At 44.0% G+C, this 25,036-nt stretch overlaps 8 protein-coding genes across 8 annotated transcripts; 4 read left to right on the top strand and 4 right to left on the bottom strand.

Annotated features, from left to right (window-relative positions):
* Positions 1-126: 126 nt before the first annotated feature.
* On the bottom strand, positions 127-660 carry EAE97_003272 (uncharacterized protein; the record flags this gene model as incomplete). Its single annotated transcript, XM_038873784.1, has 1 exon — positions 127-660. One exon carries the CDS (start codon positions 658-660, stop codon positions 127-129), a length of 534 nt encoding a protein of 177 aa, XP_038735647.1.
* A 1,804-nt stretch (positions 661-2,464) lies between these two features.
* On the top strand, positions 2,465-5,809 carry EAE97_003271 (uncharacterized protein). The gene is made up of 2 exons (XM_038873783.1): positions 2,465-4,284; positions 4,335-5,809. The coding sequence occupies exons 1-2, from the start codon at positions 3,398-3,400 to the stop codon at positions 5,248-5,250; spliced, it is 1,803 nt and encodes a 600-aa protein (XP_038735646.1). The 5' UTR covers positions 2,465-3,397; the 3' UTR covers positions 5,251-5,809.
* Positions 5,810-7,274: 1,465 nt separating this feature from the next.
* EAE97_003270 (uncharacterized protein) lies at positions 7,275-10,904 on the bottom strand (the record flags this gene model as incomplete). The annotated part of the gene is made up of 6 exons (XM_038873782.1): positions 7,275-8,592; positions 8,640-10,026; positions 10,075-10,141; positions 10,190-10,573; positions 10,639-10,772; positions 10,841-10,904. 6 exons carry the CDS (start codon positions 10,902-10,904, stop codon positions 7,275-7,277), a joined length of 3,354 nt encoding a protein of 1,117 aa, XP_038735645.1.
* A 1,712-nt stretch (positions 10,905-12,616) lies between these two features.
* On the top strand, positions 12,617-14,084 carry EAE97_003269 (uncharacterized protein; the record flags this gene model as incomplete). The annotated part of the gene is made up of 6 exons (XM_038873781.1): positions 12,617-12,715; positions 12,845-12,863; positions 12,940-13,089; positions 13,185-13,358; positions 13,454-13,608; positions 13,734-14,084. 6 exons carry the CDS (start codon positions 12,617-12,619, stop codon positions 14,082-14,084), a joined length of 948 nt encoding a protein of 315 aa, XP_038735644.1.
* Positions 14,085-14,658: 574 nt separating this feature from the next.
* EAE97_003268 (uncharacterized protein) lies at positions 14,659-15,682 on the bottom strand (the record flags this gene model as incomplete). The annotated part of the gene is made up of 3 exons (XM_038873780.1): positions 14,659-14,674; positions 14,726-15,512; positions 15,667-15,682. The coding sequence occupies 3 exons, from the start codon at positions 15,680-15,682 to the stop codon at positions 14,659-14,661; spliced, it is 819 nt and encodes a 272-aa protein (XP_038735643.1).
* Positions 15,683-16,259: 577 nt separating this feature from the next.
* Positions 16,260-17,795, bottom strand: EAE97_003267 (uncharacterized protein; the record flags this gene model as incomplete). Its single annotated transcript, XM_038873779.1, has 5 exons — positions 16,260-17,055; positions 17,114-17,164; positions 17,219-17,310; positions 17,361-17,614; positions 17,672-17,795. The coding sequence occupies 5 exons, from the start codon at positions 17,793-17,795 to the stop codon at positions 16,260-16,262; spliced, it is 1,317 nt and encodes a 438-aa protein (XP_038735642.1).
* A 1,686-nt stretch (positions 17,796-19,481) lies between these two features.
* On the top strand, positions 19,482-20,816 carry EAE97_003266 (uncharacterized protein; the record flags this gene model as incomplete). The annotated part of the gene is made up of 4 exons (XM_038873778.1): positions 19,482-19,698; positions 19,752-20,138; positions 20,189-20,645; positions 20,696-20,816. The coding sequence occupies 4 exons, from the start codon at positions 19,482-19,484 to the stop codon at positions 20,814-20,816; spliced, it is 1,182 nt and encodes a 393-aa protein (XP_038735641.1).
* A 1,602-nt stretch (positions 20,817-22,418) lies between these two features.
* EAE97_003265 (uncharacterized protein) lies at positions 22,419-24,853 on the top strand (the record flags this gene model as incomplete). Its single annotated transcript, XM_038873777.1, has 5 exons — positions 22,419-22,423; positions 22,510-22,580; positions 22,717-22,948; positions 23,000-24,576; positions 24,633-24,853. The coding sequence occupies 5 exons, from the start codon at positions 22,419-22,421 to the stop codon at positions 24,851-24,853; spliced, it is 2,106 nt and encodes a 701-aa protein (XP_038735640.1).
* Positions 24,854-25,036: the final 183 nt, after the last annotated feature.

The following is a 25,036-nucleotide window of genomic DNA, read 5'->3' as shown; positions in this document are numbered from 1 at the left end:
TCTCTCAAATTTCGAATGCGCATATCTGGATTATTAGAGCATATAAATTCGTCCCTGACGACACCTCATGTTTGTTTCCAAACAGCTGCATGCTGGCAATAGACGCGTGGTTGGACCTCGAGAACCTCAAAAATTTATATTGGTTGTTTTAGACCGAGTATTATCACGGTGATCAGCTTGTTGGACCTTCGATTCGGGCTCGGATTCGGATTCGATTTTGGACACAGTGTTTCTAAACCTGGGCTTGCTCCTCCTCTCCATGCTCCTCAAGATACTATGGACTGTCGCACCATCTCTCCAGCTCCCTAAGATTTTCGACCAATCTTCTTCATCTAACAAGTATAAATCCTCCCGATCATTTTCCACACTGTATGTTTTGACGATATCGTAAGCATTATAGTCCGGTCGATGGCACACCTCGACTAAGGTTCTGAATATCCACACTTCTTGGTCGGCGAAGCTCCAATTATCTCTAGGAATGCTGCTGGCTTTAATAGATCGCAGTGGCCTGCCGGATGCAGCCAATAAGAGTTTTAGATAGCTGGGATTGGATTCGGAATGGTATATTTCATCTTCCTTACTTGCTTGACGCGAATGGGTTTTATGTATTGACTCCGAGGTGCGGGAACACAGCTTTTTGAAAAGGGATTTTAATTGCATGATAACCGAGTTGGGAAATCCTAATGTTCAGCGAGGGAGAAATATTGACAATTGCATGAGAAGATAGCGAATGTTTATATGTACAGTTTGATATTATATTTGAGGAAAAGGTGTTTGGGGCGGTGGGATGTAGGTGAGTGACATGTGGCATCTAGTCTTCAAGTAGATGCCAACACTTACTAAGTAGTGTATCTTTTATGATGCAGTGCCGAGCCAAAAAATAAGAAAGTACCGGAGCATCACTCTAGTAACGGTAGTTGGTACCAATGGAGAGGTCGTTCGAGAAGAACTACCATGTGCGGGGTTTCGAATTCATTCAAATATGAGAATTACTGGCTCAGCGAAACGATTGATTGGATGGCTGATCAATCTGAGTCCCCCAGTCTCGATCAATGACACAACTATATGTCTAGTACAATCCTTATTCCAATGGTATTTGAATAAGCGTCCATTGTCACAGCAATATCAACGATACCAACGTAGTTAACCCCACCAACGCCGCACTATGAAAGTGTCGTCTCGATGTACTGAGCAGTTGAGAGTCTTGGGGTTTCCCCACGGTATCATGATCGGCATTGACCATATAATAAGAACATGAGAACTACCCAAACTATTGCTTAGCAACATTGGGTTATTCTGAAGATTAATGATTTTCGAAAGATGTTAAAGAATTGTGGTTGAAATGACTGTCTACCTAGGATCCCGTCATAATCATATCAGAGAAGGCCTAGGCAGGTGTATATTTCAGACAATAAGATGGATTCAGATAATTGTCTGTAATGATCAGAAAGTTGAGGTAAATTGAAAGCTTGGAGAATAATGGACGGTAGAAAGGTAGAAAGGTAGAAAGGTAGAGAAAGAGAAAAGTAAAAAACAAATAGAAAGGCAGAAGAATAGAAAGGTAGAGAAACAGAAAGGTAGAGGAACCTTAGAAGTATACACACCTGGGCAGTTCATGATAGATGCACAATTAATTACCTAGGTAGGTAGGCGGGGTACGTAAGATTACATAGATAGCGGAATCTTCACGTGAGATTCCGCCATAAAGGAGGAGGATATTGTGACATTTTAGCTACCGGTATTCCTGTTGCATGATTCCCCGCCCCTCCTCCCTCCTCCCTCCTCCCTCCTCCCTCCTCTGTCCCCGCCTCTCTTCATCAAGCCAATCGACAATCACAAATCAACGAAGCCCCTTCTCGTCGTCGTCGTCGTCGTCGTCGTCGTCGTCGTCGTCGTTGTTGTTGTTGTTGTTGCAAAAGACTTTTATTATTAACCCTTTCATTTAATTGGAATCGATCTTCGGCAGTTTTCGACAACTTTTTCACTCCATCCATCCAATTTTTTCTTCCTTTCTTTTTCTTCCCCCAAGCACGTTATGACGTAGTCGATAACCCCATGTTTGCCATTCTTTACATTTTCCAATCCTACTGCATGAAAATCTGCACGCCATGATCAAGGACCTTAGAGTCTGAGACAGCGAGTAGGTATCTTATCAATGAGAATCCAATTCGAGGCTAGCGTGTCTCGATGATAGATTCATAAATTTCTCATCCAGGGTTCAAGTCAAACACCAAGACGGCTGTACGGAATCCACGGCTCACATCTTCGCCAATGAAGCGGGAGATGTAGACTAAGGATCGTATATAAAGTAACATCTTCCTCATTACTTAATGAAATTCTTGGAAACTTGGTTTTTTTTTTTTGATTACCTGTACATCAGACGTGCGCGAGGGAAGTAAGCTTAAAATTAGATCTCACCGTTGAAAAAAAGAGAGAAGATCCCTAGAGCGTATAGATGGATGGGTCCAAGCAGACCTCGGGAGACGTTGTTATTAATTGTTGGTGGTGGAGTTGGTAGATAGTAGGTAGATACCAGGGAGGGAGGGAGGGAATCATACCGATTAGCACAATTAGGTAACTAGGTAGACTTCGGCATGTCACTTGACGGAATAATAAGATGATGAGATGAGGATGAGGATGAGGATGAGGATGTGGATGTGGATGTGAATGAGTCTTTTGATTTCCTTTCATTCCATATGCATCCAAGCCAAGTTCAAGGACAAACAAATTCAAGACACCATAATCAAGTACCATTTCAAGATCAAGTACCGGTATAAGAACATAAGAACAAGCACAACTATAATAACTACTCCATCATCCCGTCAACTTTTCCACCTTGCCAAGTAAACTTCCTCATGCTATTCATCTTGGCAAAAGCTTGAATCAGTCCATCCGGCACGATACCCTACGAGACCGTACGAGAAGTTCTTATTGTCACTTATGGTCACTTATTGTCACTTCTTGACCTTCTTCCTCGAACTTAAATATCTCAAATAACATTAGCAATATCCCTCCCTCCCTCCGTCCATCAGACTCCTTCACAAATACCGCTGCTACCCGTGCGTCAAACTTTCCATTGTTGACTCGCGCCCATTATACGCATTCACCTTGTCTCGACGAAATTAATCCAATTAAAAGGCTTAGTTCTATCCCGTTTTGGCGCCTCATCGTGATAATCCTTTCTTTTTTCTCTGTCTTCAATTGGTCACCTTGAGGGTATTAGAATTATCTCCCGTCCTTTTGACTCCCCTCCTTCCGTATCGCATTTTCTTGTCATACAAAGCTTGGCTGTCAGCTCATTCCACCACTACAATCATAATACTCTTCTTTGCGCAATAATACATCCTACCCTCTCTCTGCAGAATATCTGAAACTCTCTTGGAGAGTATCAAGAGAGATGTCGGAAAAAGTCGATCGTCAAGCACTCGGCGACACGTCAAATGGTGCAAATTACCCAGCGCAAGAGAGTCTATCGCAAGTAAATCCAGCGCAAGAGAATCCAGCTGCCCAAGTGACTCCGGCGCAAAATGGTACACAGCAAAATGGCGACGCTGAGAAACAACACCAAGGCCAATTGCAATCGGCAAAGGAAAAGGTTACCTCAAAACAGCAGAAGTTGAAAGATAAGGCCAATCCTCCTGGCGGTTTCGATGCGACGCCAATTCCCCATGCGCGAGATGGGTATACTGTAAGATTTACCTTTCACAGAGCTGAGAATCTTCCCGCCTCGGATCTCAACTCTCGCTCCTCCGACCCTTTCCTTACAGCAACTCTGACATCCTCGCTATTAAAACGACACAAGGAAGATCCAGATCTCGTTTTGCGAACTCAAACAATACACAAAAATACAAATCCAGAATGGAATAAGACTTGGACGGTCGCTGGTATTCCTGGAAGTGGCTTCCGTCTGAAATGCCGTTTGTATGACGAAGACCCGGCAGATCATGACGATCGATTGGGAAATGTTACAATACATGTGGAGTCATTGGGCCCAAGTTGGCAAGGTTTCAAAGAGAGAGGATTTGATATCAAAAAGAGAATGGGTAGCAAGAGAGCATATGGAGTACGAGCTTGCGCTGCTGTGTTCGATAGCAATGTTCACATGGATGGTACACTATATGTCAGCGCGGAATGCTTGGGACCATCCGAGCAGCCCTATGGCAGAATGTACACTGTCGCGGAAACATATTTCTTCAAGCATTATTCGCCTATGATTGGAAGATTGGCTGGTACTAAAGCACCTGGAAGCGCATCGGGAGACAAGCCACAGACTGAGAAATACGAGTAAGCAATTCTCCTTCGGACCTTAGATGAGGTCAATGTTAACGAGTTAGTTTCCAAGCAAATCAGATACAACTTCAAGGTCCAGTGCCTGCGGAATTATACCATCGCTTTGTCGAATTTAAGCCTTTCGTAAAAGGAATGTTCTCAAAAGCAGGTCTACGAGGACGAGTCTTGAATAAAGCTCTCCATCACCAACACGCCCGGGTATATAATTTTAGTAACAGTACAGAATATGGAGTATTCAAAGCCCGGTCACATGAAGCCGCATTGCAATTTCTCAAAATGGTACACTTTGATGAAGGCGCAAGGATATTCACCTATGTACTCTCACTCGATGGACTTCTTCGATTTACCGAAACAGGCAAGGAGTTCGGTGTTGACCTTTTGTCAAAACATACCATGCACAGCGATGTAAATATTTATATAGCGTGTTCTGGAGAATTCTTCATTCGTCGACTAAAACACCCACGTCGATCAGCTGATGATCCCAGCCAATCTACTCACCCAATTGAAGAGCTTCCAGGAGGACCACCCCACGATGCACCTCCCAAAGACCCCAGCCATTACGAACTTGTGATCGACAATGACAGCGGCACTTACCGACCAAAGGGCTCCCTACTTCCCCTCCTCAAGAAATTTCTCAATGAGAATCTTCCCGGTCTTCACATCGTCACGAAAGAATGCACCGACGATCATCTTACGAAGATGAAAGAAGGACAACGAGAACGTAAGAAGAAGGAAGGAAATGAAATTAATATGGTGCAGAATTCAGATGATGAGATCAGTAGTAGTGACGAGGAAGATTTGAACGATTTGGTGGGCTCAGGACGTAAGAGTAAGAGGGAGAGACTGGTTGCTGGTCTTGAAGATCCCAGCCAGGCAGTGAAGGACCTGAAGAAGGACTATGTACCAGGGAAGTCAAAGGCCCAGAGAGACGAAAATGGAAATCCTCCTGAGACAGCGTGATGGCGGGGACTGTGAATGTACAGTTTCGCTGACGGCTATGATCGAAGACAAAACCTATCTACAATACTCACATAGTCAACCACGACTGGGCCCTCTTGCGACAGGGACTCATGTGAGGGTTAAGGGGGCGAAGAGAAAGAAGTTAATGGATACCACCACACTGGGTGCGAGTCGACGAGTGATATTCTCCCTCACGATCACATCATAACTTAATAACGCTTTTCTTTTGTTTGTTTGTTTGTTTTTACGCGAAGTCCCTTTTTTGATACCCTCTACTAGGGCCTATTTGTCTGTTCTGTTTCCATAATCATCCCCTTCATTAGGCCAGGGTGGGATAATAGGGTGGGAGGAACGGAAGAGATTGGAGTTGCCCATGGAAGATGTTTTTTGCTCTCTTGATTTGCTCTGCTCTGCTTTTTGTTGCATTGCTTTGCGTAAAGGATCGTATAGCATAGTATCGCATTGTTAGTATAGTATCGTATAGTCAATACGGAGATTTTTTAGTAGTAGTTTCAAGTATCTATGTTATGTTATGTTATGTTATGTTATGTTATGTTATATTATGTTGATCTGCAATGGATTGAATGGATTGAATGACCGATTGGTTGGTGCGTACGTTATGTTGCGCGATGAAGTATGATATAACTATGCGGGCTTTTCCATTTATGCGTAGATAGAAATAATCTTTACCTATCTATCACTTGTGCATTCAAATGTGATGAATACCTAGGTAGGTATATACGAAAGAATAACATTACCACCACTAACTCCCGATATCAAGACCAATACCAATATACCACCATCGATAGATTGATACCTGGATACCTAGATACCTAGATACCTAGATAGATAAATACCAAACAATAAATTCTTCATTCACTATTCCTCTCCTTTTATCTCCTCTCCTCTCCTCTAAGAAATAATAAATAATATCCCACCCCCAAAAACCCAAACCAAGAACTAAAAACCGAGAACCAAGATATAATATTTCACTTTATATCACTTGACTTCACTTCACAGACCTATTTACCTACCTACCTATTCTGGTATATATATAGACATATACAGGAGCAAAGATACTTCCCGAGACAAAAGTTTTACATATATATATGTATGTAGTATGGATGTAGTATGTAGTATGTAGGTATATATGAATATAAACGAAAAACCCTTACTCTTCAATCAATCACTTCTCTCACATCATATGCGATTCTCGAAATTCTTATTTCCATTTCCATTTCCATTTCCATTTCCATTTCCATTTCTCATTTTCTATTTTCCTATCTAGCTAATGTTGTTTTCTACTTCACACATACACATAGATAGGTAGGTAGGTATCTAGGTAAGGAGGGAGGTACCTAGGTATGAGAAACCCCCTCGCTCATCTATCTCGCACGCTCGATATTAACCAATCCACAGAATCATAAAGAGGTATGCATATAATCAATAGAGTTCTTAGTAGGCATAGAATGTAACGTATGTATGTATGTATGTATGTATGTATGTATGTATGTATGTATGTATGTATGTATGTATGTATGTATGTGTGTATGTGTATGGCACAGAGCATCGTTCCACCATCTCACATCGCATGTGCGTCCATCCATGTATGCATCCATCCATTGAGACAAGCCCAACTAAGCCTATTCACTCCACATAACTCATACTCCATTAATATTATTCCTCCCCTTTTCCTAACCTAACCTATCCAAATCTAGGTGTCAAGTGGCTTGCTTGCTTCCATTTCAATTCCTCAAGCGATGGTGAATATCGGTACCACACATCGCTCACTATACATGTACAATGAAGTAAACCCCTGTGTCATTCGTCATTGTGCCAACCTGCCAGCCATCGGCTAGTCACCTTTCCAGCTATAATATAAGCAAGCCAGCAGCCTAAGCTAATACAAAATAAAATATTTCAGACCAAGAACACGAAAAACGCCAACAATGCTAATCCCATGGTATCTCCAAATCATCTATCATTCATTAACATACCATGACATGTCATACCTTCAAAAATTTTCATGAACGTTCCTGGATGGGCGTTTTAGCTAATCGTCCGCCAGCACTAACACGTTTCTGCAATCTCGCCTCCCGCTCCTTGAGCTTGTCCTGTGGGGTCATTGTGGTTGGCAAGGCGCCTAAAGTATCAATGGTACCCCCTGCGCGCTGCGTCTTCTGTTCAATGTACAGCGTTGCGCTTCGACTTAACGGAAATGCGGGTAAAGAGGTTGGGATCTCAGCCCCATGCTGGATGAGCATTTCGGCAATTGGGAATGGCACAATCTTTGCAGGAGGCTCAACTCGAGTGGAGGACGTGACTTGTGCTGGAGATGCTGGATCAGCAGCAGCGAGAGCCAGAAATACTGAATGAGTTCCACGAGACTTATCTGTAACATTAGGATTTGCCTTGAGCGCTAAGGCATATATCACCTGTTGAACATCGTTCTTCTTGACTGCGGCAAGAAGGGTCTCATCCGCCGTGGCATATCGTGAGAGGGTGGATGAAATTGGTTCCACGAAGGCTCGGTCAACATACTTGGCTGTGATAAATTTCAATCTTTGCTCGCGTGTAGCTTGTGGTGTCGGTTTTGTAGCTAGATCAAGTCTAGCTTCCCAGACCATATTGGAGACACGATTGCCAACCAATAAAAGTAATTCAACAATGTCTGTAGTAAATGAATTGATATCGAGAGTTAAGGAGCGTACTTTGCTGATGTGTGTCCCAAGGGAGCGGTGAATACCACTGCATTCGATACAAAGAATGATGGCTAAGTTGATCGACACCCACTCTGTTTTGATTCCAGATCCACAATCTGCACACCAACAGTTCCCTTGATCCGTTTCTCGTAGAAGCTGCAATAGTTTATCTGGGCTTTCATCAAAGCTACTGCTACTCGACCGGCCATACGCAGGTCTTGCACCAACAGTCGTTCTTCTAAACACATTATTTGTGCTAGAGATATTAGTATGGTTTGAAGAATGTCCGTGGTTCATCGAAGAACTCTTTCCTGTTAATATCGACCCAATATCTCTTCGGATCGAATGAGCCTCAGGCTGAGGCGCCACGGCTGGGTAATCTTTCATACCTCTACCCTCAACTGCACTCTGAAGCGCATTGTTGATAGCGGAAATCCAATTCTTCATATCGTCTTCCGATGTTGCTTGATATACTCTCTTGTAATGAGGTGTTATGACCTCAAAACAAAAACGGCGCTCGGCATCGCGAGCCTCACGAACAGATGCCATACGTAAATCTATGGGCTCCATGTGTAGGTCTAGACGCTGCTTCCAATTACTATACTCAGAGAGTTTACCGGCATCAAGTACAATCCAAAATCTATGAAAGTCAGTTGGGTTACTGCATCTATGGCGCGTCAGACTTACTTGTGCCAAGCTTGCTTATTTAGGCCCCTTGGATCAACATGGCTACCAGGCCTGCTTAAAGCCCAGAGAAGACCCTCTTTACGCTGCGTGCCCAACTTCTCACTCGCCGTGATTTGACTGTGATCTTTTTCTTCGAGGTCACGTATGCCACGAAACCGAGGATTTGCGCCCGGGCTTCCTACTTGTCCTCCGACTGTAGACGAGAGGCTACCAGGAGATCTAGAAAACTCCGTCATGCCGCCATTGTTGACCGTAGCAATTGTACTATTTGTCGGCACCGGTCTCAGTTGATGCCCAGTGCTGTCCGCCCTGTTGAGCTCAGAATCTGATGTATATGTGCCATTCCCTGAACTCGAGGTTCCAGGTACGATTGGTTCAACTGGGACCGCAGGAACTGTTTCAGGCTCCACATATGTGATAGTGCTCTTCTCGAGATTGCGCCGTTTTTCTTCACGTTCAGTCCTCTGATATTGAAATTCTTTGTCTGCATCCTGTACCTCTGCACTCAATGCTTCTAGTTGTGGAAGCATTTGTTCCACCTTCTTGGCTGCTGCGAGATAACTCCTTGTCTGAGCATCTGCATACTTGGTCAAATGTGACAAAACTTCTTGTTCTTTTCGTCCCCCATGAAGATCCTGCATGAATGAAGAATAATCGAAACGCTTTAGCTCAAAATTTCGACGCTTCGTTTGGTATTTGGTATCGCTTTCAACTCGCTTTTTCTGTTTGAGCGAATCTTGACGTTGTCCCAGGTATCTCGAGACATATGCATAATAATCTTTACTTTCTTCCTCGAAGTCTCGTTTCTTTGATTCAGCTTGTTTGATATCGAGAGTATATAATTTTGCAAGTGGCTCTATAATGACTTTCTCGAGATTGAGAGCATTCTGCTTCTCATACTGTAGAATCTCCCGCGCAATCTTATCAAAGTAATGGTCCAAAGCGGGTTGAACTGCGTTTGCGTTCGAATTAGATGCTTCTCGAAGCGCTTCCATAAATCCTCCAATGGCATCGTTGCATTGAATCTGGGCAAGTTGCGCTGCCTCTGCCTTTCTGAGAACCTTCTTCATTCGTGCGCGCATATTTCCAGTCTTCTGCTCTAATGCTTTCATAGTAGCTCTGAATAGCGGCCCATCTTCGGTGGCGCTCATATCTTCACCCGGCCGTTGACAAGAAACATCAACCTTGGGTACATCCGCCATTTGACTTTGAGGAACAATCAGATCGAGGTTAAGGGGGTTTGGCGACGGTGGTGCATCTTCGTAGGGTAGTTCTTGTCCGCTCACACGAGAATCGAGGGATTGAGAAGAGGGAAGTCGCAATTTTGGGGGTGGAACAAGATGGAATGGGGGAGATGGCGAGCCTGGCATGCTCAACGGTTGTGAATCTAGGTCCTTGTTAGTAGATTGTTGGGCCATAGCATTTAGAGTCTTACTAGAAACCCAGAATGAGAAGCTAGCCAATGTATTCAATCGATGCGCTCGTTGATCATATTCGAGAAACTAGAAAAATGTCAGAACGAGCAAGATATGCGATCCGGTCGAACATACACTGCAATTATTTCTCCATCCGCCCCCGCGATCCTCTGTTGGCTTTGGAGGTCTCCATTTCCAAGACCATTCGAATGACACAGATTGACTGCCTCCAGTAGAATAATCCCCAACCAATTGTACATTGGCATTCTTGTGCAAATTCGGATCGGCATGAAATTCTCGAGTGACTAGATTCTCTACTTCTCGCGCCGTCGAGGCAGATACGTATGTAAGTCCATTTATAACTGAGTCTATCAATCCGACGACATCTTTTGCGCCGTTCGTTGCAGGTAGAAATCCTTGCGACTGTCGAATAATGAAAGTGAAGTTGAAGGTAAGTTCGTCTTCGTTATTGATTTTGATGAGGAAATTGGGAGCGGCGCCAGGAAGTGTATCAGGGTCCTGCAGAATTCTGATTAGAATTTTTGGTAATACAAATGCAATGTATATGTATGTATAATTGTTACCTGGACATATTCCACCACAGCACTATCTCCAAGGTCGCGAATCGCAGATACTCTCGTTGCTGGAAAGCCGTTTGGAACAATGTTTAAGAGTGTTTTCCTTCGCTGATTGGTGATTGACAAGGACGATATAGTTACTAGTAGTATATCATAATCAGTCCCCTCCTTCTCTCAAAAATTGATGAGCATCAATGGAAGTACTAACAGCGAGTTTGATCCCTCAAGTACAATGGCGCGCCATCATCTGGTCTGCTACTAACATTACCCATTTTCCTGTTATGTATGTACGTTCCTCACCCTCTCTCGCACTCTCTCTAACACAGACACACACTCTCTTTCACTCTGTCTCTCAGGGTTTACCCCACTAAAGTTATCTAGTTGGAAGTCGTTGCAAGAGGTATGGCCCTTGCTCTTGACAATATTGTCGAACACTGTAAAGAAGATAATGTTTGGGGCATCTAATCTGTATAATAGTAATTAAGAAGAAATGTATCGTAATAAAGAAGGGATTCGGTTGATTATTTTGGTGTATAAGGTTGATATGATATGGTACCCTAAACTCTATAGGATTGCTAGAGTCGAAAGTCAAGAGTAGTACCTGGTAGCTAGACTGGAGACTGGGAGACCGGTATAGTAAGGTTCTCGCTAGACGGGGTGCTGGTCGTAGTGGGAGAGTGGTAAAAGATTAATTAGCCTTTGCTTTAGTTCGTCTCTTATTAAAGGCAACCCTGATGTAGTTTCTGTCTCTGGGTCTGTATCTGGGTCTGTTTCAACGCTCGTTTCACTGCTGTTGACTTGATGAATGTTGAAGCCGTTGTGAGGAACAGTCGATGTCAGGCTATGAAGGATCTTACTCGTTAGCCTCTACCAGTATTAATATAAGTAGATGAGTAAGTGTAAATAGCAGTAGTCGCAGTAGTCGCAGTAGTCGCAGTAGTCGCAATAGTCGCAATAGTAGATGTATAAATGGAATTAGATGAATCTTACTTGTAAGCAAAGCAAGGATATCACTCAAATTCTAGATTATATGTGATACAATCCCGTGCATTCTTTTCCTCTGCAGTGTCTCGTGTTACTTTTGACTCTTATTCTTCACTATTCACTATTGCATTTCCTCATAACTAATACCTAAAATATTCAAATTCCTCCATGATTGTTGTTCACAGCCTCTTAAAGCATGCCCATACCCACGCCCACGCCCTTGGTGCTGACGCACATTGTTGGGCTTGTGAATGAAACGGACCAGGACCAACAACAATCACAGGGCTGTTAACGGATTTAAAAGCGATAGAGTATAACTTGGCATTAAACGGGCCCCACGGGCTCCAAGTGCCTTTTCGGTACCTAGATGAGTGGTGGAAGCAGATAGTCAGGGGGTCTTTTTTCTCTCCAGCCAAGTCAATAATAAAAGAGTCACGAATCTTGGAGTTTGTTCCAGTTTCACTCAAGGTTTGATACGAGAGTTATCTTATATATGCGCCTCCATATCTAGTAATGGGTGTGACCAAAAGTACCTACCTAGTATATGAAGATTTGCCTTCGAGAGAGGCAGGTCCGCGGCGAATAGATTACTACGTACACTGAACGTATTTTCGATACGAGATCCTGCCCTGCTGCGGATTACCAACTGCACAAGCACCTTGTAGTTAAAATTTTCGATGCATGCTAGATACCTATTAGGTAGTCAGGTACGTACCTACCTAGTCTTCGTAGAATAGAACAAAAAACCTCCGAGGGTACAAGCGTATCACCCTTTTAATCGATAAGCGATAGAAGATACATCAACCTCGGTATATCTCAAACCACGGCTCACATCTGCAAGATATCTCCTACTCTCCCCTTCTCCACAAGAAGTTCCCCAGGTTTCCTATATATATAATTAGACCAAGAATTTGATTTGCTTCGTTGATTGTTTCGTACTGCATTTCATCAATCATTCCACACTTTATCTTGTCTCACCTAACACGTTTGTATATACGACATGACGTCCCTTCCTTCATCAAACACAGGCAGCAACTTTGCCGATGCTACCAAGGTCCAACAATTGACTTCGCATACATACTCTGCAAACTTTCCCGATGTAAGATTCTTGATATATGTTACATGAATTGATACGATGACTCTGAGCTATGCAAACATGATTACGAATAATCTTACTCCCAACATGCAATCTCGCTTTACTGGATTATCATACTAACAATTTACGCAGGACTGGTGCATTGGATCAGGTAGATAAGCATCTTACCAAACTTCCCACTTGGTTACCCATGTATCACTGAATTTATTGTCTTACTGGAAATCTAGTTCCCCATGGCGGCTTCGTAACCGGTGTCTTTCTCCAGGTCTCTGCCCTCCATTTTGGCACCACCCTGTCAGCCCAAAACCAACCAAACCCCATCACACTTCATCTAGAGTTTTTGCGGCGCACTGAAGCTGGTTCTGCCCTCTTCACCGGTTAGTCTTTCCCATGGCTTCTGTATTTCGAAAGCACTATACAGATGTATCTTTCGTCTTATAGATTGGCTTCTATGTACTAACGTTCTATTTAGTCCAAGATACCAAACTCGGGAGGCAGACATCTGTTCTCCATGTAACCCTATCACAAGGTGACCGCGTTGAAGTAGTCGGTTATATCACGCACTCTAATACCACGACGGAAGAAGGCGTCTCTTCCCCTGACACTCATGTTCTTCATCCGCCCCCCCTTCCCGTTTCTCTTTCTCGTAAGCATAGCCGATGTTTCATCTAAAACCCTCGTCTTTGCTCCTCCCTGCCATCTCCTCTTCCCAAATCTCACCTATTAACTCTTGCATTTTAGTTCTGAAAACTGACAACGACCCCAACTATCACCACGAAGGCATGGCCTTCCCCAACTTCCGTAAAGCTAGCACAAAAGCCCACACTTACTTTCCCCGCACCCAACCTGCTCCTAACATCTCAGACGAATGGATCCGACTGTCTACTGGCGAATTTGTAAGCACCGTATTTCCTTTATAATACTGATCCTGAATTCATAATAACCTTCTCCACCCCGCTTACCATATTCTCTCAACATTACGCCTTAATTAAACCGCAATTCTAACCTAAATGTCAACCAGTGGACTGACCAAAGTCTCGGCTATGCATGTGATATGTTTGCGCTCCCCACCAACTTTCTCCCGGCAAACACTGCCCCTTCCACCTCCTCTGAATCCAAATCCGCCATTCCCGGCGCAAAGTACTGGTTCCCAACTCTTTGTTTAAACATAGATTTCAAAAAGTCCCTCCCATCAACTGGCATTGAATGGCTCTTCATTCGAGTTGAACGAAAGCAGACCCGGAATGGGCGCATGGATATAGAGTTGACGGCTTGGGATGAGGAGGGGGAATTGGTCGCTATCAGTCATCATGTTGCGCTAGTTGTGGGGAGTGAGAGGAACACGTCGGCGAGAACTTCGAGTAAGATATAAAATGTAGAATTCGAGTATGAGTTTTATATTTGTGGGATTGAGCATAGAGTGGGCATTTTTGTTCTATGAATTTCATATGTACTCTTCAACCTAGACTTGGAAGATATGATAGGAATAGTGCATCACTTGTTGGAAACAGGCTGATGATTGAGATCGCATTAAGAGGCATAAAAGCAGGTATATTCCCAAAATTAGATTCAGTCGTGCTCGCTATGTCTATCCATGCTTGAATCCGACTAGTATGTGTAGCAAATCTTGAAGTCAAGGAGGAACCGAAGTGCAACCTAGAAATATCAGACCGGTCATGTCATTAACTACCCCATTCACTAGCCCGACTCAAATTTCGACCCAGCACCAGTTGCTGTCATCTATGTATCAAGGTTTCGTCGTGCATTCGTGAAGGAGTAACTTCATCTTCGGCGGGTTTTGTGTATGCAGCAGTATGTGGGGCTCGACAGGCACAAGTAATACTTTTGTACATGAGTAGGACTGCGTAAAATTCGATTGGGGATGTATTCTCAGTTTTGACAGATGCTGGAGAGACTGAGTTATGATAACTATAATCGAAGACTTTTCACATAAAATCATCACTGCAACCCGTCAGTAATTGTTTCATGGAAGAAAGATTGACATGAACTTACTCTCCGAAATCATCATCATAGGCCTGGGTATCTTTGCTCATAGTGTCCCTGCTTGCATTCAAGGTAGTCTTAGTTTTTTGTGCTTTAGACTTCTTTCCTCCCTTTTCAGCTGCCTTCTCCTCTCTCATTTTCTCGTTACTCAAAGCCGTCAGTGTACTGGCAATCTTCTTGATTTGATCACTTGGAAGATCTTTGGAGATCTGCTTAGTGAACTCTTGTAAGAAGATGATGTATTGTGCTTTCTTGACATTGCTGGTAATAAGAGGAACAAGAGTTTCGCGGAGCTTCTCAAACTGCTGCTTGGTTCTAGGATCAAAAAGTGGGAGAGTTGTTAAATCGACAGTCGCTGCGGGGTTCTTTTCATCAATTTGCACTGCGTTCGCGGCACTTGTAGACTTGCGGGAGTTGATACCAATGTTGCCAAAAAGATCCTCAGCGTGCTTCAAATCGGATTCTTGTTCGGTTCGTCTGAGGCGTTCTCTTCTTGTAGCCTCATCCTCCTCACTGCTCTCGTCGCTACCTTCTGCCAGTTGTCGTGCTCTCTCGGCCTGCTTTTCGGCGACACGTTGGGCCTTTGACTTCTTGTTCGCAGCAGCCAATGCATCAGCCTTGGCCTTTCGCTCGGCTTCAACCTTTGCCTTCTCGCGCTCAACTTCAGAGTCTTCGGCGGCACTCCAGGAATCTAAGACTTCATCGTCATCCTCTTCGTCATCAAACTTTCTTCGGTTCGAAACGGCAGTTTGTGCGGGTGTCGGCTCCGATGATTCCTCTCCAGAGGATTCCTCATCTATTTGGTAGAGTAGCAGTCAGTCTAAAGTGCTTTCTTTGTGTGTATTGGCATGGCGGTAGATCTTCCACTCAAACCTTCAAAGTGCTTGTTATTCTATGAGACATTCCGCGCAGAACACGCCTTGGAAAAAATAAAATATTCTGCCACTTACCCCACTTGTCAGGCATTTTCAAGACTAGATTTGCGGTGAATAGAACTTTTTTATTGATTCTGGTTTGATTGTTCCGATTATTGGGCCTGGAGTCTCAAAAGCCTCGCTGTAATAGTCTTCACTGTGTGTTGTGGTGGTGGAAAGGAAAATATTAAGAAAGAGGGATTTTGGAAGTTTATCTTTAGGTTTGCGCCCGCACTTGCTAATAGGCAAGTGCCCACTGCCAGTAGTTACAAGTTAGACCGATCTGAACAGACAGTGTCTAGTAATTTTGATTGGTCTCCGATTGGACAACCTTGTACAGTCACAAATGTGTTAGCTCATCAACCAATTTTAACCTTTCCGTCCACACCCACAGACTGCAACATGTACAATAGTAACAGAATTGTACTGGTTTCTTTATAGTAATGGAAACAATAAGTTGAATTTATAAGGTAATGATAACACCGTCACAGTCACAATATATAAGTATTTTTGTCAAAATTTTTCTCATTTTTAGGTATCATTCATCATTACTCTGGCTATGGTATCGCTCATCCCGCATAACACAGTTACCTGCCCAGCTTACTTTTGTCAAAGTATCTTCGGCTCCTTTACATGTTGACGGCAGTTCTGAAGCTCTCTCCAGCATAAACAGCCTTATCACCGAGTTCCTCCTCGATTCTCAAGATCTGGTTCAACTTGGCCAAACGCTCAGATCTAGCTGGGGCACCAGTCTTAATTTGACCAGCACGGAGACCAACAACGATGTCGGCAATGGTAACATCCTCAGTCTCTCCGGAGCGGTGAGAAACCATAACACCCCATCCAGCAGCGAAGGAGTCCTTGGCGGCTTGGATGGACTCGGTAAGAGTACCAATTTGGTTGACCTTCAACAAGAGAGCATTGCAAGACTTGAGTTCAATGGCCTTCTTGATTCTGATTGGGTTGGTGACAGTCAAGTCATCACCGACGATTTGGAAATCGGAGGACTTGTAGAAGTAGCTCCAGGCCTCCCAGTCATCTTCGGCAAATGGATCCTCAATGCTGACGATTGGGTACTTCTTGGCGAGGTTCTTGTATTGATCGGCAAGCTCAGTGTAGGTGATCCACTTGGTTGGGTCACTCTCTGGGTTCTTGAAGTCCAAGTCGTACTTCTTGGCATCCTCCTTGTAGAACTCGCTGGAGGCGACGTCCATGGCGATGTTCATCTTTCCAGTGTAACCAGCAGCCTCGATGGACTCAGTGATGAGCTCAAGAGCCTCCTCAGCAGTTTGAATATCTGGTGCAACACCACCCTCGTCTCCGACGTTACCAGCGGATTGACCGTACTTCTTCTTGGCGAGAGACTTGAGCTTTTGGTAAACCTCAGCACCTTGTCTAAGAGCTTCGGTGAAAGATGGGGCAGCACTGCAGGCTGTATTAGCGTATGATTTACTGCATGTGGAATTTGCAAGTGGGAACTTACGAAGGGACGATCATGAACTCTTGGAATGCCAAACGTCCACCAGCGTGGGAACTATGCGTTGTCAGCAAACTAATCTACAATCCTCAAAACTGCCAGAGTGCTTACCCTCCGTTGAGAACGTTCATGAATGGGACAGGGAGAACGTAAGGCTTCTTGGTTCCGGCAAGATCGGAAACGTGAGCGTAGAGTGGGATACCCTATTGAGCATTAGGCAAGAAAACGACTGTAAGCATGTATTGTGACTGACCTTCTCAGCAGCTCCAGCCTTGGCAACAGCCAAAGAAACACCAAGAATGGCATTGGCACCCAACTTACCCTTGTTTGGGGTACCATCGAGACTGTTCAAGAACTCATCAATCTTGGATTGGTCCTTGACATCAATGTTCTCCTTGATAAGAGCTGGGCCAATGATATCATTGACGTTGGCGACAGCCTTGGTAACACCCTTTCCAGCCCACTTGTCCTTATCTCCATCACGGAGCTCAACGGCTTCGTGTTGACCTGAAGTGCCATTCGATCAGCCTTGTGGTTTTCTAGCGTTTGAAGCGATTTACGTACCGGTGGAAGCACCAGATGGAACAATGGCACGGTGAAGACCAGTCTCAGTGACAACGTCAACCTCGACGGTTGGGTTTCCACGAGAATCGTAGACGGAACGTGCGTGAATCTTAGTGATAGCCATTTTGACTTTCTGTCGAGGAGTCATCATTAGTATTTGGGCTTATTGATCAAATTGTGCAAATAATAAAAAGTGCAGGAATAAAGGGCGGAGATTGAAGAAGAAAATATCGGTATAGATGAGGATGGTGGGGTGATAGCCCCAACTCGAGCTTCAGCTTATAGCTTATTTCTCTACTTCTTGATTCACTTTAATCAAGAGATAGAAATGAAGCTCTGGATCGTAGGTAGATACCCAGATACTAACAACCGTTGAAGGGGAATATCATCAAGATCGTCTTACCTTGAAATTTATGGTGACTTTGGGAAAAGAAAGATGTGATTGTGAGAAAGTGAAGATCAAGAAGTTGGAGACACAGAGAAGAACGAGATCTTTTTCAACCCCTCGCCCCACCAAACGTGCCAATGCGTCGTCCCTTCCCGTACCAGCCTATAATCCCTGCTGACCGGAGTTACTCTTAGTAAGTGAGTTACGCCGAAGTCTTGACTGGCTCGATTGAATAACAGTAATGTACTCTACCCAGCAAATACACCTCCGTTTGGGCACAACTTTATGCAAATCTTGGGTGGAAATGTATCAAAGTGTATATAAAGTGGAATTATGTTGAACTTGGAAGCTATCTTGGAAGCTGTTTGTTGAAAGTTTGAAACATCCAAGTACAAGTCAGACCTACTAAGCTAACACCAACGACGTTTGGGAATGGCACGTCCCGTACTCTTTAGATCTCAACCATTATTGACAGACGAGAGCCGGATTGTTACTAGCTCTACTTTCAAACTTAAAAATGGCTACGTGTGTCTACGGAGTAGTATCTCAAGCCAATGCCATGTCTAGATTATAGCTTTGCGAGCTTTGGTGGTACTATTTCGCCTCTCCGGTGGCCGGACCCGGCTTGAAGAAAGGTTTGTGACTGCTCTTGGGTCTTGAGTCTAAAAGACGAACAATGTACCTACCTACCAAGGTGATTGATATTCACTGTAGCTGTATGGCGTGAAAGATAGTAATGGAGCATGTTCTAAATGATCACATCATAACTTTCATCACTGTCGTCACAGTCGAAGCCTTGAGGTTGGAAGAGGACCAAAAAGATACAAAGTCCTGATTCATCTTGTTGATATATAAAGGTGGAATCGTATCTTCTACGAATTCTAGGTGCGCTATATCTCGAAGCGCAGCACTTGATACCTACTTGCAGGCGATGTTGAGAAGCTCTGGGTAGGTACCTGGGTAATTTGGCACACTTGGGAAGGAATTGAAAGCCGGGGAATTGAGCTACCTCAAAGTACCGTAGATATATCGCTTGGTAGTGAATCTATGCAGGTAAACAGAGCGATGCAATGATCGATCAGCAAAATGTACTTGGTAGACAAATTCTGAGGTTGAGGTTGATGTGAATATTGTATGCCATATATCAATCATTGATATTATTGGCTCATTTAAAGCAAGTACGACCTGACTAATGTTTATGCTTACCTCAGGCAGCTAGATTTTGGAGCTCACTCGATCCACAGGCAACAAGAGCTTCGCATGCAACTTATTAGTTAAGCCATCTTGATACCTCTACTTTCATCATACACACCTTCCACGCAAATTTGAAAACAACGCCCGGTATTATATCCTCGATAATTCAATCACCTCTACCTAATAAAATATCCCATAAATATTATCGAGCTCCGTGCGACATTCGAGATGGCTACCGACGGCGTTATGGAGCGCGAACGTGCGTTGAACACATTCAGGGAGAAGCTATTGGAGTCTAGAGAATGGGAGGCAAAGCTCAAGGCTTTACGGTTAGAAATTAAGGGATTGCAGAAGGACTTCGACCATACAGAGGACAATATCAAAGCCTTACAAAGTGTTGGACAAATTATCGGCGAGGTTTTGAAACAACTTGATGATGAGAGATGTGAGTAGGCCAGCGGTAATACAAATCCAACATTACTGACATTAGTCTTCTAGTCATCGTCAAAGCATCATCTGGACCCAGATACGTTGTCGGCTGCAGATCGAAAGTTGATAAGCTGAAGTTGAAGCAAGGAACCCGTGTAGCACTCGACATGACTACTCTCACAATTATGCGAATGTTACCTCGAGAAGTCGATCCACTTGTTTATAACATGTCTTTGGAAGATCCAGGACAAGTGAGCTTTGGTGGAATTGGTGGTTTGAATGAACAGATTAGAGAATTGAGAGAAGTTATCGAACTGCCACTCAAAAATCCGGAATTGTTTTTGAGAGTTGGTATCAAGCCTCCGAAGGGTGTTTTGTTATATGGACCTCCAGGAACTGGAAAGACTTTGCTAGCAAGAGCTGTTGCCAGCAGTTTGGAGACAAACTTTTTAAAGGGTAGGAGTTTTGCTTGACATCATTTTCACAGTCATACTAATGTGATGTAGTTGTCTCATCTGCTATCGTCGATAAGTACATTGGAGAATCTGCCCGTTTGATCAGAGAGATGTTTGGTTATGCCAAGGAACACGAGCCATGTATTATCTTCATGGACGAAATTGATGCCATCGGCGGACGTAGATTTTCGGAGGGAACTTCGGCAGATCGTGAAATTCAGAGAACCTTGATGGAACTGTTGAATCAACTCGATGGTTTCGATTACTTGGGAAAGACAAAGATTATTATGGCTACTAACCGTCCAGATACCCTTGATCCTGCGCTTCTCAGAGCTGGTCGTCTCGACAGGAAGATCGAAATTCCTCTGCCAAATGAGGTCGGGCGATTGGAAATTATGAAGATTCATGCTTCCAGCGTTGTTATTGATGGTGAGGTCGACTTTGAAAGTGTGGTAAAGATGAGTGATGGTTTGAACGGTGCAGATTTACGAAATGTTGTCACAGAAGCGTATGTATTTCCTCAGCACATTACACATAAGACTTTGCTGACCTTTTTAGTGGTTTATTTGCTATCAAGGATTACAGAGATGCCGTCAACCAGGATGATTTCAACAAAGCTGTTCGTAAAGTGGCAGAATCAAAGAAATTGGAAGGCAAGCTGGAATATCAAAAACTATGATTGTTACATAGATTTCGTTTTAGCATGGCGCATCGCATAATTGAGGGATGGTTGGGCATACCGCTCGACTTTGTAAGAATACTACATTAAAAAGAACTCCTTTGGAATTCCATGAACCTGTACAAACGGGACAGCTTGCCATGAAATAAAATCCTTTTTCCTATTTTCAATCAACCGTAGTTCGAGTGCATCCGTTTATTGCCCCCACAAAGCCATGTTCCATGCTCGCTTGAAAAGGGGCCTTATTAGGTTTTTAGGGTACGGTATATCTTCAACATTGGTTCCTGTGGGGTTGATTGGCGGGGAGTTTGAGGGTCAAAAAGGAAATCAATGTATTGTTTCGCCGAAAGAAAATCTACGATTACATAAAGCCCAGATATAGATTGCTGTAGCCTGAAGAAGAAGCGCGAAGCACACCATTTCTCGGACCGGCAAAAAGGAAACACATCTGCCCAGCTCACAATCCTGATGGCCGATTAGAGATGCGAATTTTGCATAAGTGGCCAACAGTAATAGTGCTTCACACAACGTGAAGCCGCTGTCCCGCAAAAGGAATGCGTGCAGGTCGCTGGCTTGGCTGGCGGTGATACGGTGTGATTTGGTGGATGGGCTGGTAACCCTAAAACGACGGGTTCTCCGATTCTTCTTTGATAGACTGAATCATGGTACTCACAATTGATTGAGCTCCGATTCAGTGGATGAATTCGACTGTGAAAACCTCCATTAATATACTGTACCACTTATATGATATCGTGCCGGTACTTACAACCTCTGCTTCCACCCCCTCCCAATACACACAGTACAGAGTTCAAGTTTGTACGTCATGATGAAGCTTCAGCAGAGAAAATTTGCCTGGATAGAGTTATGCCCCCGCGACCCTGGGTACCTGAATAAGTCCCCTGTGCCTGGAGAACTTGAAATGTTGCTTTATTTAGATTAACAGGTGGGTCAACTATGTGGCTTATACAGCTTTAGCAGAATGCTCCCCTGTTGAGCATCTTCAATAATTGGTACATGAACGAGGAAGAAGGTGGGAAAGAAGAAGAAACTGAAAAGTTTGAGGTCCAAATTGACAAGAAAAGGCGTATTGATACGGGTTCCAAGCGTGAGACTATTCGGGATTGGGTTGGTAAGGTAAGATTTCTTTTCGAAAAGTACGAGAGATACCTACAGCCTCAAGGGTTCTTGAATCCAGTTATTCACCACTAGCACCGTAGTCACCAATTAGTATGTTTGAGATCCGCAGCAACAATCAATTGGCCCCGTATCGTACTGGTAGTAGCTAATAGATTCGTAAACACTTGTAACTTGTTACCGTATTTTTCTTTTCGTTAACACGCTTGACAGGTTGAGAGGCAAAGGGCTGTGGGGGTGACAACGTGCACGTTTACATTCAGACGAAGAATATCCAACCCACCATTCTTCCCTCTTACTCCCCTCCCCTTAAAACCATCCACATCCCTCAACGAAAGGAAAGGAAATCATACATCTCTTTTTTATTCGTTTTCTTTTAATCTACAATCGTTCTTGCTTTCGATACCCTTTTTGCACATCCCACCAATATCTAGATCCCAATAGAACACATCCCCTTTTATTGCAACAATGTGGTATGTATAGATGCATTGGAGATGTCTGCTATCCTTTGAGGACGAGGACCAGAAAGATTTGACAATTTGACTGACCATCTTCTCAGTGGAATCTTCGGATACATTAATTACTTGGTGGAGAAGGATAGAAAGTACATTCTCGACACACTTGTCAATGGTAAGATACACAAACTGCCCCTCCTTTTGACTGAGGTGTTACATATACCGCCATTTCAACCAACAACACTTTTCAATACTCGCACGCCTTTCATCAACTTTTGGGGATCTGCTAGTTAATCATTTGCAATCTACAGGTCTTTCGCGCCTTGAATACCGTGGATACGATTCTGCTGGTCTCGCCATCGATGGAGACAAGAAGAATGAAGTCTTTGCATTCAAGGAGGTCGGCAAAGTTGCAAAGTTGAAGGCTCTCATCGAGCAGGAGAAGCCAGATCTCACCAAGGTTTTCGATTCCCACGCCGGTATTGCACACACCAGATGGGCTACTCACGGTCCTCCATCTCGTCTTAATTGCCATCCTCACAGGTACGTAAAGCTATTGCAGGGTGCTATACATTGCTGATGTGAGATTTGCAGATCTGACCCCTCCTGGCAATTCTCGGTCGTACACAATGGTATCATCACCAATTACAAGGAGTTGAAGACTCTGTTGACATCAAAGGGCTTCAAGTTTGAGACCGAGACCGACACAGAATGCATTGCCAAGCTTGCAAAATACCTTTACGACCAACACCCAACAATAGGTTTCACAGATTTGGCAAAGGCAGTTATCAAGGAATTGCAAGGTGCTTTTGGTCTCTTGATGAAGTCAGTACACTACCCACATGAGGTTATTGCTGCACGTAAGGGTTCGCCCTTGGTTATTGGTGTACGAACAGAGAAGCGCATGAAGGTTGATTTTGTTGACGTCGAGTATGCTGAGGATGGACCATTGCCTGCCGAGAAAGCTTCACAAAACGCCGCATTGAAGAAATCCAGCGTTGGAAATTTCCTCTCCGCTAGCAATGCTCTTGCTCCAGCAGACAAGTCCTTGTTGCACAGATCCCAATCTCGTGCCTTCATGACTGATGATGGAGCTCCAATGCCAACCGAGTTTTTCCTTTCTTCAGATCCTTCCGCTATCGTCGAGCACACCAAGAAGGTCATGTACCTTGAAGATGATGATATCGCTCACATCCACGAGGGTTCTTTGAACATCCACAGACTCACCAAGGTTGATGGCTCATCCAATGTCCGCACAATTCAAACTCTTGAGTTGGAACTCCAAGAGATTATGAAGGGCAAATTCGATCATTTCATGCAAAAGGAGATTTTCGAACAACCAGAATCAGTCATCAACACAATGAGAGGACGCTTGGATGTCGAGAACAAGACAGTCACACTCGGTGGTTTGAGATCATACATTGCCACTATTCGACGTTGCAGAAGAATCATATTCATCGCTTGCGGTACCAGTTATCACTCTTGCATGGCTGTTCGTGGTGCTTTCGAAGAGCTGACCGAAATTCCAATTGCCGTCGAGCTGGCCTCGGACTTCCTCGATAGACAAGCACCCGTCTTCCGTGATGATACTTGTGTCTTCGTTTCTCAATCTGGCGAGACTGCCGATTCCTTGATGGCTCTACGATACTGCTTGGAGCGTGGAGCGTTGACCGTTGGTATTGTCAATGTTGTCGGTTCCTCCATCTCCCTCCTCACTCACTGTGGTGTCCACGTCAACGCCGGTCCCGAAATCGGTGTTGCTTCTACCAAGGCCTACACTTCTCAATTCATTGCTATGATCATGTTTGCTCTCTCCTTGAGTGAAGATCGTTCTTCGAAGCAGAAGAGACGCGAGGACATCATGGATGGACTTGGAAAGATCTCAGGACAAATCAAGGAGGTCTTAGAGCTCGATCAACCAATCAAGGAGCTTTGTGCCAGAACCTTCAAGGATCAAAAGAGTTTGTTGCTTTTGGGTAGAGGTAGCCAATATTCCACTGCTTTGGAGGGTGCTCTCAAGATCAAGGAAATTTCTTACCTCCATTGCGAGGCTGTCATGTCTGGTGAACTTAAGCACGGTGTTTTGGCATTGGTTGATGAGAATTTGCCAATCATCATGATTCTTACTCGTGATGAGATTTTTGCTAAGTCTCTTAACGCTTATCAACAAGGTATGTTTACACACTCAAATTCTTTTTATCTACATAACTAATGTCAATGTCTATAGTCATTGCTCGTTCTGGCAAGCCGATTGTTATCTGCAACCCTGGAGATGAGGAATTCCAGACCAGTCAAGCCGAGAAGATTGAGATACCAGCGACTATTGACTGCTTGCAAGGTCTCCTCAACGTTCTCCCACTCCAACTTATTTCCTACCACTTGGCTGTTGCCGGTGGTCTCAACGTCGATTTCCCAAGAAACTTGGCCAAGTCAGTTACCGTTGAGTAAACGTTTTTTCGGCATGGCATAGCTATAAAAGGCTACTAAGCCCTATCGCTTTGGTGTTCTGCTGGACTCGGATGCATTGAAAGGAAAGGAAAGGATGGGCAAGAAGTCTAGCTACACATCCAAGTGTTATACTTCTTTATTTTTTGCGTAGATGTGTGACTTAGCGAATTGTGGGCACTAAAA

This window comes from Botrytis byssoidea (genome assembly GCF_014898295.1).
Source record: "Botrytis byssoidea strain MUCL 94 chromosome Unknown BBYS_005, whole genome shotgun sequence".
NCBI lineage: Eukaryota > Fungi > Ascomycota > Leotiomycetes > Helotiales > Sclerotiniaceae > Botrytis > Botrytis byssoidea.
The sequence above is the reverse complement of the archived record's forward strand: the minus strand, read 5'-3'. Positions and strand labels throughout refer to the sequence as shown.

Excerpts from the sequence above, each read along its gene's own strand:
- EAE97_003271 (XM_038873783.1), top strand. The coding sequence starts at position 3,398 with ATGTCGGAAAAAGTCGATCGTCAAGCACTCGGCGACACGTCAAATGGT. Across the intron at positions 4,285-4,334 it reads CCACAGACTGAGAAATACGA|TTTCCAAGCAAATCAGATAC; the intron begins GTAAGCAATTCT and ends TTAACGAGTTAG.